Below are 12,168 nucleotides of genomic sequence, written 5' to 3'. Positions count from 1 at the left end.
ATATATAATTAATATATATTCATATATATATATACATATAAATATATATAAATTATACATATATAAAATTTAATCTCAAGTAGAGTGTAAATCCGTAATAAATATTAAATTAATTGTGTAAAAACTTAAAAACGAACGTAAGTGTCCTAGACATTGTGCTGTAAAGTTCCATGAGGGAGGTCGCGTCCCTTTTCGCGAACACACGTCAGTAGCCAAATTAATTAAATATTAATCGCACGAGGAAAACTGGGCCTTTATGGCCTTTTTCAGCGGTGTCAAAATTTTTCGTTTAAACATCAGACGGGTGTGTCGAATACACGAATTTCTCAATTTCTGAATCGCAAAAGCAACGTGCGAATTGAACAGAACAGGATCCGGCTATCTCCGGCGTCACGGAGGAGGCGGAAGCCTTAAAATCCTCCGTCGGAAACGGAAGCGAGATAAAAGATTCCGCACGCGAGGAAACCGTATTCTCCTCCGATAACGATCTCGCTTGTGCACAATTCCGCGATTATCTCGCGACTCATTTGAGTGAGGCACTGTGTGGTGCGTCTCACGTTAATTACACAGTGAAATAGAACGAAGATAACCACCAGATCGGCTACAGAACGTTGTTCCTCCTCACGACATATGTATACTGCACACGGCGAACACACGAACGCTCCCGTATTTAGCGTATATAAAATATAAACTCTCGGAAAAAAAAAATTCAATTCCCTTTCCTCCATTCTTTACATCTTTTGGTTATTGCGTCACAGCAGATCAGTAAATACCAAAAAAAAAAAAATAATGATAATTCCTACATTGAAATAGGTAGACTAGACTATGCTAAATCACGATTCCATCCCCCGCCGCGCAACGGCTGCAACGGGCTGCTCGTTACACGGCCGGAATTGAAATCACCATCGGACTTGTGAGGGCGGGGGGAGGGAAGGACCGCCTTCCACGATATCGCTACTTACAAAAGCGCGGGATTTGTCTCTTGATTGAATGGATCTTTACCGCGTGTCTTCGTCTAAAGAGTAAAGTATTAGTCTTTCACGATTAAATCCTTTTCCCCGCCGAGAAACGCGCGTTTCCTCGACCCGATTAGGCGGACATAGCAAAAGAATCGTTACAAATAACGGTGTAATCTCGCTTAAAAAAAAAAAAAAATACTCTCCTCCGCGCGAATCTTAAGTTCCTCAGTCTAATCTACTTGCTACGATCTTACAGTAATTATTAATAACGCGTACGAAAGTTAAACAGCTGTCTTTCAATGTGTGGTTTCAACAAATCAATCTTGTCTCTTTTCTCTCTTTTTTTTTCTTTTTCGTTTGTCATTAACAACTAAACACAACATTTTTGTCCGCCGGGATTGTTCCGGTGCGGCAGAATGTCGCACGTGCGGTGCCATGTATGGTATTCGCAAAATAACGACGCGTGTAAATCGATCGAGAAGACAAAGTGATCGCGCGATCATTTGTTTTTTTTTATGCTGAATAAATAGAATATTTTTCACACTCTAATGACTAGCGTGTTCGATCGCACGAAGCGCGTGAATCCGCGATGATTCGTATTTGGTTGCGTCTCCTCGGCACTTTTCGACACTTTCCTCGAGATTTCAACGAAATTCTTCGACGCTTCGGCTCTCACGACTCTTTCCCTCAAGGAAAGAGTTCTCTCTTTTTTTTGATCTTTTCAATCTTCATTTTTTTTTTCAATCTTGTTACGACCGACAAGACATTACAGCGCGCGCACACACGTCGTATATCTCTGAAAATTTATCGTCGCCAAGGTGAGGGGGGGGAGGGAGGAGGATAAACGGGAGGAAGGCGACAAAATTGACCTCCGGCCTCACTCGGGATCGGTTTCCGCCTCGCCGATCGGCAATATCGCAACGGGGCCAGCGGCTGCTAGCTTGGCTTTGTACGCCTCCGGTTCGAACCAGCGAATCGGTGCCTGTCAAGAGAGAGAGAGAGAGATTACAGTTCCCGGGCCGGGGTGTCCTCGCGCGATATCGGTGAGAAAGCAAATAATCCCTTTACCTTACAAGCTTGTTAAATCTTCTTTCTTGTTACAAGCCAGCATGCTTCGAGCCGGGTTGGTAAGCCGTGTGTTAAATTGCTTGGTGTAAGGGCAACATGCAGGCGGTATAATCGTAAGTCTTACGCACACACTTGCGCGAGCGCAATTCGCACGACGCTTTCCCCTCACTTGGAATGTTAATTAATTAATTTGACTTGCGCGCGCAACTCTCTTTCTCTTACGTTTGCTATCAATGCATAGATTAAGTTTAATCTCGGGGGTTGTTTATTAACTTTAACTAATTATTAATTTTAATCTCTTCGACTTTACATTTTTTTTTGTCTAATTTTTAGAACTAGAAAAAGTTAAATTAAGTTAATTAGTAGAGATAAACGTTAGACATGAATATTTGCAAGCATGCATTTAATCCGGGAATTGTCACACATCGGGATAAATTTTTACATCTCGGCAGCGAGAAACTGTAGCTTAGTTACAATGGATTTTCTTCACTAATCGAGAATTTATTTCTATTTTTATTTATTTCTCCTTTCTTTTTTAACAAAATATTGAGTAAATCGATCATGATCAAATATTAAATTGTAAAATACAATCAAAATCAATATATAACACGTAGCTAATAATAGTGATTTTTAATTGAGATGTAAAAAGACCAGATTGTTTACACGAAAAAAAAAATTGAGTAACCATCCTCGGATTAAGCCAATTGTTGCGAAGCGTCGTGCGAACTGCGCTCGTCCAGTTTACGAAGAAACGCGCAGAGAGCAAGATTCAGCGGATTTTGCAATACTCATTTATTAATACAGCGTGTATGTGAGTTTAACACACAGCACTAGTTTCATTAGTCTAGTCTTATTAGCCTCTTTGTATACAAGATTAAATTAAACAATCTCATGTTCAAATAATCTCTTAACAGAGCTCAAAGAGAGAAAAAGAGGGAGAGAGAAAGAGAGAGAGAAAAAGAAAGGGAAACAAAAATATAAAAAATAAAGTTTTTCACAATAATATGAACAAATAACACAATATAGTGATGTAGTAAGGAAAAACAGTTTAAAAACGTAATAAGTATATATCTCTAAATTCGAAAATATAGGAACATATAGACTCTTTCGAATTTCGGGTACAAAGAATAACATCGTATAAAACTTTGTACGCAATAAATACTGGATGACAGTTTCACGTAACAACCCAATTAAATTTTGATTAGCTCCTCACGTAGCTGAACACAAAAAATGTGTTCGAATCACACTTTGCGATGTCTTACGAAAATTCGCGTTCAGTCAATTAATCGCGCGCGTTTAACACGCAAAATCTTCTTCGTTTCTTTTCGTGGAAACTTAATCGTTAACGCGTAAACAACGTAAAAAAAATATATATATATATATCACGTATCATGAAACTCGCCTACAGTCTCTTTGGTCTTGAGTAACTTTTAGAAATTTCGCCGTCTCCCCTTATATTATTGCAAAAGATCTAATCTCTAGTCACACGTACTCGTGAAGGGAGATGCCAAAGTCTTTTCAAATGTGCGAGATAATATTTTGAGATTCACACGTTCCTGAATAATCTCTGTTAAATCCTCCTCTCAATTAATTATTAAATAAAGTCCGGTAAATACAGTCGTCGTATTTGCCTTCTTTCTAAAAAAATAAAAAAAAAAGCTGCCTTCTTCTGCGTCTCAGAAGAGATTAAATACGGGGAGGCCCGATTGTCACGATCGTTTGTTAAACGGAGCCGAGCACGGTCTTCTTCCGTTTCATCTTCCGCCTGGAATGCATGCCGGGTTAAAGGAGTACCGCAGTATGTAATCGCACACTCGGCAAAACACACACGCACAACACCGCATCATTGGAAACGCAGAGACTTCTCTCTCCCGGCGCGGGAGGGGGGGGACGTTAATGGTAAATAGAGTAGTGAGTATTATGATGCGTGTTGTAATATCAGGAGCATTAAACCGCGACGTTGCAGGGAAGAGTAACGCGGAAGGTTTTGCACGGTAAAATATTGGCGTTCCTGTCGCACAGCGGTACCTTACGAACTATATTGGGACATTCCCTCTGTATGCGCGCCCAATCGGCCGGCGGCCGCTTCGCAAACGGGCCCGACGCAGTCAGCAGTAGAAGCTCGTACGTAAGTTCTCTCGCTTCTGGAACTGAGCAAACGGGACAGAAAGGTGTTGATTAAAAGTGACGTATTTATTCTGTGATTAAAACTAGTTTACTTATTCTGACTAAAATTCATTTACTCGCTTTGATTTAAATTGATTTAAAATTACTTTGTTATTCGTTCTAGTTGACTGACCAGATTTATATTTTATAAACCCGATTCGACCAAATTTAATTTCAATGAAATTAATTAGAATAATATAAATGGCATGGATAAACGGGATTTCCTCGAATTTTTCTTTTCCATTGTGATAATTAATTCCATTGTCCATTTGTGATTATACTACTCTAATTTGATGCTGAATAATGTTACACTGCACTCTTCTATTCGAGTACCTTGTTGAATCGAGCCTCGCTCTTCGGAGATCGGACGAGGCTTGTAAGTTTCTTCGCTCTCCGACGAGGTCGCGGCGCTTTCCACACTTAACTCTCGGCCCAGAGAAACAGGAGCGTTCACATTGTCCAACGGCGACAACGGCGTGCGGAGAAGGTTGGGGGTGGAGGTGGTGTTTACGTTGAAGCTGGGCTCGTCCTCGTAATTGAAGTACTCTATCCCGCTGGTGAAGTTCTCAGAGTCGCCCAAGAAGTGCTCGTCCAGCACCAGTTTTGCCGTCTGCAAAGTCATCAGTTTACAAAAATTACACGAATAAAAAGGCAGGTAGGACACATATTTACATTACAACAAATCTAATCTTTAATTTAATTTATCAATACCTAAGGGCTTACAATTAGATTATAGTTAGATATCGGAATTAGACATCAATAGCTAAGCTGGATCTTTCGTTTAGTAAGTTTAGTTTAATAATTTGTTTTCATTACCCTGACGAGGTCGAGATTGCAGCCCGTGATTTTGAGGGACTGGTTGCCGACGGTGACGGTGTACTTGTATTCGCCTATGCTGGCGTCGTTGGTGGAAAGACTGTGCAGGAGGGACGAGCGTAGGCGTGAGTTGTGCTGCTGATTCTGCTGCTGCTGCAGCCGGTTGCTCTCGTCCGACGCGCTGCTGTTGAGCGAGGAGCTGGAGCCGCCCATGGCCCCCTTCTCGCCGCCGGTGCTCTGCTCCAGTCTCACTGGCGATGCATTTCGTTGTATCGTATCTTTGATTAAGTCCTTCGCATAACTGAGAGAAAAAGGGAGGTGAGACGTGTGAAAAAAGTCGCAACGTTACTCGCTAAACATGCTGTTATTATTACAAGTAGATCTCTAGGTATAGAATACAATTATTGTTCCTTAAACTTGTATTAGTATAAAAAAACTTCTACTTGTCTCTATTTAAAAAATATATTATTTAGACATACTGAATCTTGTCCTCAGACGTTCCCGTGATTTGGACAAGTCGTTCTTTAGCTCCAGGGTTTACTACAAACCAAGATACAATGGTATCAGTGGCGCAGTCTTGTCAATATTGATATATGTGTCCATTTAAAAGAAAAAAAGAAAATCAATGTGGTAGTTGTCGTTAACATAACTTTTACACAAGTCTAATGACACGGTTAATGTGTGTTAAACGAGATGTAATATTAAATATTGTTAAGATATGTCGCCAAAGCGAGGTAAGTACGATGTAAGTACAACGTATATTAAAAAAATATACATTTGGGAGGCATGTTTGAAGTCGCACTTAAATTAAAACCGTTTCAGTTGAGTGCGATATTAACCAGAAACCGTGTCGAAGTATTAATGCGAACCTTCCTGACCACGTGGGACCCGCGATGTACGATCGATCCGTCGACCTGGCGTTAATATGATTGGTAATGTAATATATCTCTACTCGGCTCTTAAAGCGAACGCAACATTCATATGCTTCGCTGATCGGGTTGTTAAAGAGACACACATTCCACAATCGATTAATAAAGTGCACGTATTAGATCGAGAAAAAAAATAAAACACTTCGAGAGAAAGTAGAATACTTCGTCTCATACTTATACGATTTTAACAGAACAAAAAATAAAAGCGGGAAAATAATAAAAGACATAAATTTAATCCTTGATCGCGCGGTGTAACGCGACTTCTCCGTCGTCACGTGAGAGAAAGCTAAAACGTGCTGTTGCGCTTCTCGATTAGTATATCACGTTGCAAAGAAAACTAAGCACTGACTCTCAATAGCGGCCTGATCACACGCTGGTTAGATAATAGCTTCGTCATGCAAACTACGAGTGACCTGATAAGAAATATTGGCCGCGACTTTTTGTTACAGACGTGAATATATTTTTTGGTTGTTTTACATACGTATGATATTTTAACGACGACAGAGTGAATGACAACACAAGTATCGCCGCGTCAAACTCAATGCTCGATGATGTGTGAGAAAGAGAGGGAGGATTAGAGAGGCGTTTTTATTTTTTTGCGGCACACAAGGGAGCCTCGTTCGAGCCGATTAATATTGTTCTTGCGATGCATGAGCACAAAATGCTGTGGCAAGCCATTATTGGCGGATCATTCATTTTGCTTTTTACCTCGCTGGAAGGAGATGATCGTCTGGCTGAGCTCCTCTATCATGTGAACTCGCCGCCCTTTTATTCCCATCACTGTATTTTCGTGCAAATCATTTAACAACAGAACGACCAAGATAATTCGGGAAATCATTTAAAAAGAGTCTGATTACAATCCGAGAGATTGGTTGCACCTTTGCATAAAAATCAGATCGTTGCTCCCATCTCGCAAAAATCTACAAAATTCCTACTACTGATCGCACCGCGATATTACTGAAGATTACTGCAAGATACAGTTTTTACAAAGTACAACATAACGAAAAAGGTTGCATTTTGTGATCCGTGTAAAGAAAAAAAAAAACGAATATACCCGTTTAATTCAACGGAAATTCTATACAACGAGAATAAAAGCAATTGAATTTTACCTTTGCCCGAGTCGCTGTTGCGAATGACGACCTCGTCTTTGCAGTAATTTTTCCCCGGTATGCGCGTAGGCTTCGCGAACTTCCCGCTATTCTTGAGCACCTCTCCGGGCCCCAGGATCGGCGCCGAGGTGGGTGAAGTCAACAACGGGGACGACAGAGAGTTCGTAGGTGTATCGGGTACCGCCTCGGTCTGTTAGAAGAAAAATCTTTAATCTAATGTTAAATAAAAAGAGTGTTCATTTACCAAGATTTTTTTCGTAGATATTTTGAGACTATATATCGAGAGATAGAAAATATCTATCTTTCTCGAGAGAGAGAATAAAAGCTAACAAGTAAACCTCGGGGAACGTCAAACACTGATTTTTCTCAAATTTTTTTACAGATGTTTCTTATGTCAAAATATGAAAGAATCTGTCATTAGTTTTAGTTCAAATTCATTTTTTCTATTAAACAAAATTTGTTTTATTTTACGTAAATACACGACTTTACATATATTTAGAGCTGTATTTCTTACAAAAATGAATCTACACTCAATTTTTTGAAACTTTTTTGTTACTTTTTTATATTTTTTTAATAGATTTTTGAGTATAGATTCATTTTTGTATGAAATACAGCTTTAAATATGTAAAGCCGTGTATTTACGTAATAAAAAAAATTTTTTTTAATCAAAAAAATGAATTTAAATTAATTACAGATTTCATATTTCGACATAAGAAACGTCTGTAAAAAATTTGAGAAAAATTGACGTCTGACGTTCCCCAAGGTTTATTTGTAAGAATAAAAGCTACCTAGATAATATAAAAAAAAATTTCAAAAATTAATTAAAAATTTTACTTTCATCGAGTAAGATTATTAATTTTGTAATCCGGTTTTCGTTCTTGCACGCCTCAATTATAATTTCGAAAAGTTACAAGAGTGTGAAGAAGCTATGAATGAAATATACGGTTTTACCAACATTGTCTAAATGCGACAGCTTCTGCATGTAGTACACGTCCATCGAATCGGTGTGACGCCATTGCTTCGCTCGCAGCTCGATGAGTTCCAGCAGATGAACCCTGGTCGTCAAATCTAATCTGTCGTCCTGGCTCCCATTTCTGATCGCCACAAAGGCCCGATCCAGCTGATCTAGAGAAAAAAAAAAAAAAATAAAAGAAAATAGTTATTCGCGAAATCCGGCCGTTATTTAAACGCGCGTGGAACGAAATCTATCGTCAAATTGCAATCTACCATGAAAGATCTATTCAGTCAAAAAGCAAGAGAGAGAACTACTTAATTTTGTGCAAACTACCGTGCTGGCCTTTCAAGATACGTTCTGTGCGCACCGAGGAATCCTTTACCTTTGTAAATAGCTTCTAATTGGTTGGCATAGAGTTTCAGATGACTACACATAGAGATCACATTCATTTGCAGCGTTCGGTCATGGAAGCCATTGGTCAGTTGCATTGCAACATTGTCGATTAAGGACACTATATCCTCTACTGAAAAGTCAGAAGAGAGCAAAGAGAGTTCAGAAAAAAGAGAGTTCAATCGTCCGATCTAATTCGGGGGGAAGAGTAAACGCAGCTTGTTAAATATATCAAATATACGCTTTACAAGGAAACGATTACGTATCTTTATACAAAAACTCTGCCGTTACTTGCGGTGAGGAGAATAAGTGAGAAGAAGATTTACCAGTCGTGATCCGCCCATCGACGGTCGAGTTGCGCTGGTTAAGCTTAAGCGGCCGTGGTTTTTCGAGCTTCTTTACGGTCCTGGCCCTGTTCAATTGTGCGGTAGCCATTGTGATTCTGCAACAAAGGATGTCTATATTACATAAATGTAAATCGAGCCCAAGTATTTTATTATTATTATTATAACCCGGTCAAATTGCGACGCGTTAATTGATAATTATTTTGATGCGTTACTGTTAAAAATATTATTCTCGATGCTAACTTTAGGTCATTTAGACACAGAGACGTTTATTATAAGGAGAAAGTATCGCAGAGCGCGAATGAAAGTTTCGTTCCGTGGAGGCCAAGGTTTTTCGCGAACGGCTACATGCCACATTGCCTTCCGATAAATTCTCTATTCGTCTCTCCCGTAATGCGGGAGATTCATTAAGCGACACCCCGGCGACACGCCACGCGGTTTGTTCCAAATTCGGACTCTTTCGCAAGGTAAAAAGTCTTTCGGAACGGCAAAACCCGACGGCGGGTGAATCACTGTTATCTTTCGCCCCGGATCCGCCGTTTCGCGGGCGACGAAAATAATTTAATTCGCGACAAGTGCGTTCGTCGTCGCCGTCGTGAACCGGCGAACGAATCGCGTAGCAAAACAGAGAGCCGGCGTGGAGGGCTCGCGGTGGTGGAGAATCCCGGCGACTCTTCGCGCCACCCTCGCCACCCTCGTCCTCCAAAAATACACTCCCATCTGCGCGACACGCACGTGCACCGTGCAACCACGGTTAGGCGTTTGTCGCGCTAATCGGGCTACAAAAATTCGGCGGCAAATCGTTTCATCTATGAAGAAACGTCCACGTATATATATGTATAATTGGAGATAACGCATTGCACAGTCGTGGACAAATAGATTGCGACACTTTTTTATACTTATTTATTTGTCCACGACTGTACATGGCTGTCGAGAACAGATTCTGCAGTGCCTGCTACAAATTTCGTCGACAGAGACTACAGATTTACACACAAGATCTGGCGTATGTATGTTCAGTCATTCGGATGACAGAAATGTAATAATGCTTATCAACAAAATATGAGAAGGCAGATCAATGGCAAAAATCAAGTAGATTTTAATTTTCCTGGTGAGAAAAAAAATTCTCTTAACATTCCAGAATATTTTTAAGAATTTTTCATATTTTAAATTTATGAAGATCTATAAAAAAAAATCTTAAACTTTTACGGATATTAAATTTTCTCTAAAAATTACAGGAGAAATCTTAGAATATTTCAAAATTTGCAAAAAAATTATAAAAAAGATGTAGACTCTCTTAGCGAGAAGTCCCGATAAAAAATCTGATAAATTTAAGTAACAAAAACTATACAGAAGTCGTGAAAAATTCTGAAATTTATATCGAAATGCTGAAGAGTTTTAAGAAAAATTCTCGCCAGGATTATTACATAGTTTGATGCAGAAATTATTATATTATGGAAATCTGATCAGAATCCGTTTCTGGATCTCAACGGATTCTACTCGATTTCTGTCACCAATCAGCTGTCAAGTTATGACGACAGACTCTGCCGACAAAATATGAGCTTTAATGCGGACACAATTGATGCCGATTTACTAACAATTTCTGATCGAATTTATTATCAATTCACTAGCAAATTTCAAATAGTTTACTGCCAAACGTAATTACATATACAATTATTATAATTATCATTTTTAGAGATATTATATGAATAAAAGAAAGTAAATTAAGAAAACTAATTTATATTTTTACTTGCATAGTTTATGGAATTTACATAGGGGAGATAATGATTTCCATATTACAACAAAGATATTACATAAAAAATTAATCAAATGCTCAAATAATATAATTTTAACGTTTTGAACTAAAAGCTAGTGAAATTACCGTACATGTGAATTGATATTATTCGATGCTTCGATTAGTATTAAAAATATTTATCAACTCGATTATTTGACCTACAAAAGCTTCTTACAAAGAGAAAATATCGTCTATAAAGAGAAAGGAAGTCCTTCACCTAATTCGAAGCCTCTGTTGTTAAATTCGCTAGAAACTCGAACTCGATTCTGGTTATATCACAATCTCTTATCGCAATATGCAATACAATATTTAAGGACTGCTAAGTCACGTTTTGCGCCCTAGCGCAATTCTCAGAAAAGGGGGGAAGGGAGGTAGAAAGAGAAACGTGGATGACGCGACGCGGAGACGGTCGCGAGGGGAGACAGAGAGCGAATGAAAAAGAAAAAGGAAATGGCAAGAGAGCGAGAGAAAGAGACCGCATTGTAGCATTTGTAGCGTCGCGGTTAAAACGCAAAAATATGCAATGTTAATCCGCGGGGGCGGGCGCATTCCCCGCGTGAATGTTTTTTCCCACGCGAGAGAGAAACAGCCGCGTTTCACGTTTACGCCGTAAAAGTCCCGAGGAGATCAACTCGGACGGAGAGAGAATATTGACCTCGAATTGTTCAAGTGCGATTTGTGTTACTTTTTCTCCTTCCCCTCCCCCTCCCGTCTTCCCGGAAGACGATCTCTCGGAGCGATTTCTAACATCGTGGACACGAGGCTTACAAGAAGGGGAGGGGAGAAGGGGGAAAGAAGAGACGAACGCGACAATAGATGCGAGAGAAAGGGGGGTGACATCCTTGGGAGGGAGGAGGGACGAAGAAACAACAACATAATAATAAGGCCGACGGTTCCGGCACTACACTTTTCGCCGCGCACCTCCCGCAATCCTCGGGGACGACGTAAACGCGTGTTGTTAACATGCACACGCATGTGCGCGTATAATACCTTCGCGTCTTCGCGGTGGCTAGGATGAGGTGAAGACTCGAGGGAGACGCGCGAGTGCAGGACGGTGGCAACTAGGCGAACGGATCTATTAGTATAACAGAGAAACGGAGAAATTATTTCTGGCGTTTTGTGTATATGTATGCGCGCGCGCGCGCGCGCGCGATCGCGTGAGACACGCGATGTACACACACACGCACAACACAACACACCACACGTACGCGCGGCCGCGGATGAGCGCACGCACGCACACAACACACGCGCGCTCGGATAATCGCACTTAACGCGCGCGGCGGCGGCGGGGGAACTCTCTTCCGCGGAATTCCGGATATGGAAAAGTGTCCCGCGGACGGGCGGGGGAGGGGAGGGGAGAGCGAGCGGCGGCGAGAAACGCGCGACGGAGAAGCGCACACGGCGGGCGCGCGTTTACGCCCCGTGGAAATTGAAGGGCCCGCGCGCGGACCGCGGGGTCCGCACACACGTTGAACGTACCTTTCGCGAGATCCACCGCCCCGTCGTCGGCCGTGCGCAAACGGATCAACGACACGCAGATCGTCCGGCTGGTGATCGCGAAGACGGACGGACGTCGTCCTATCGTCGACGTGCGCCGCGAAGATATAGCCGAGTGTCCCCGAGAACTGGCGGCCAGCAGC

The 12,168-nt window shown here is 41.0% G+C and overlaps 1 protein-coding gene across 3 annotated transcripts; it reads right to left on the bottom strand.

Moving 5' to 3' along the window:
• Positions 1–1,308: 1,308 nt before the first annotated feature.
• LOC105456775 lies at positions 1,309–12,159 on the bottom strand. 3 transcript variants are annotated; one of them, XM_011701065.1, is made up of 11 exons: positions 12,008–12,159; positions 8,719–8,834; positions 8,385–8,525; positions 8,003–8,172; positions 7,048–7,237; positions 6,647–6,718; positions 5,489–5,549; positions 5,010–5,310; positions 4,527–4,803; positions 4,056–4,177; positions 1,309–1,941 (listed from the first exon to the last, which is right to left on the bottom strand). In XM_011701065.1, exons 2-11 carry the CDS (start codon positions 8,825–8,827, stop codon positions 1,837–1,839), a joined length of 1,548 nt encoding a protein of 515 aa, XP_011699367.1. In that variant the 5' UTR covers positions 8,828–8,834; positions 12,008–12,159; the 3' UTR covers positions 1,309–1,836. The 3 variants fall into 3 exon arrangements, with proteins under 3 accessions (XP_011699367.1, XP_011699368.1, XP_011699369.1); XM_011701066.1 differs by lacking the exon at positions 12,008–12,159 and adding an exon at positions 11,519–11,610; XM_011701067.1 differs by lacking the exon at positions 6,647–6,718.
• Between the last annotated feature and the right edge of the window lie 9 nt (positions 12,160–12,168).

Source organism: Wasmannia auropunctata, unplaced genomic scaffold (genome assembly GCF_000956235.1).
Source record: "Wasmannia auropunctata unplaced genomic scaffold, wasmannia.A_1.0 LD335556.1, whole genome shotgun sequence".
Taxonomy (NCBI): domain Eukaryota; kingdom Metazoa; phylum Arthropoda; class Insecta; order Hymenoptera; family Formicidae; genus Wasmannia; species Wasmannia auropunctata.
The sequence above is the reverse complement of the archived record's forward strand: the minus strand, read 5'-3'. Positions and strand labels throughout refer to the sequence as shown.

Bases quoted from the DNA above. Each gene is read 5' to 3' on its own strand.
- LOC105456775 (XM_011701065.1), bottom strand. From the start codon at position 8,827: ATGGCTACCGCACAATTGAACAGGGCCAGGACCGTAAAGAAGCTCGAA. The intron at 5,311-5,488 runs GTATGTCTAAAT...TTTTTCTCTCAG, and splicing joins ACGTCTGAGGACAAGATTCA to TTATGCGAAGGACTTAATCA. The intron at 1,942-4,055 runs GTACCGCTGTGC...CTCTCTTGACAG, and splicing joins GTCCCAATATAGTTCGTAAG to GCACCGATTCGCTGGTTCGA.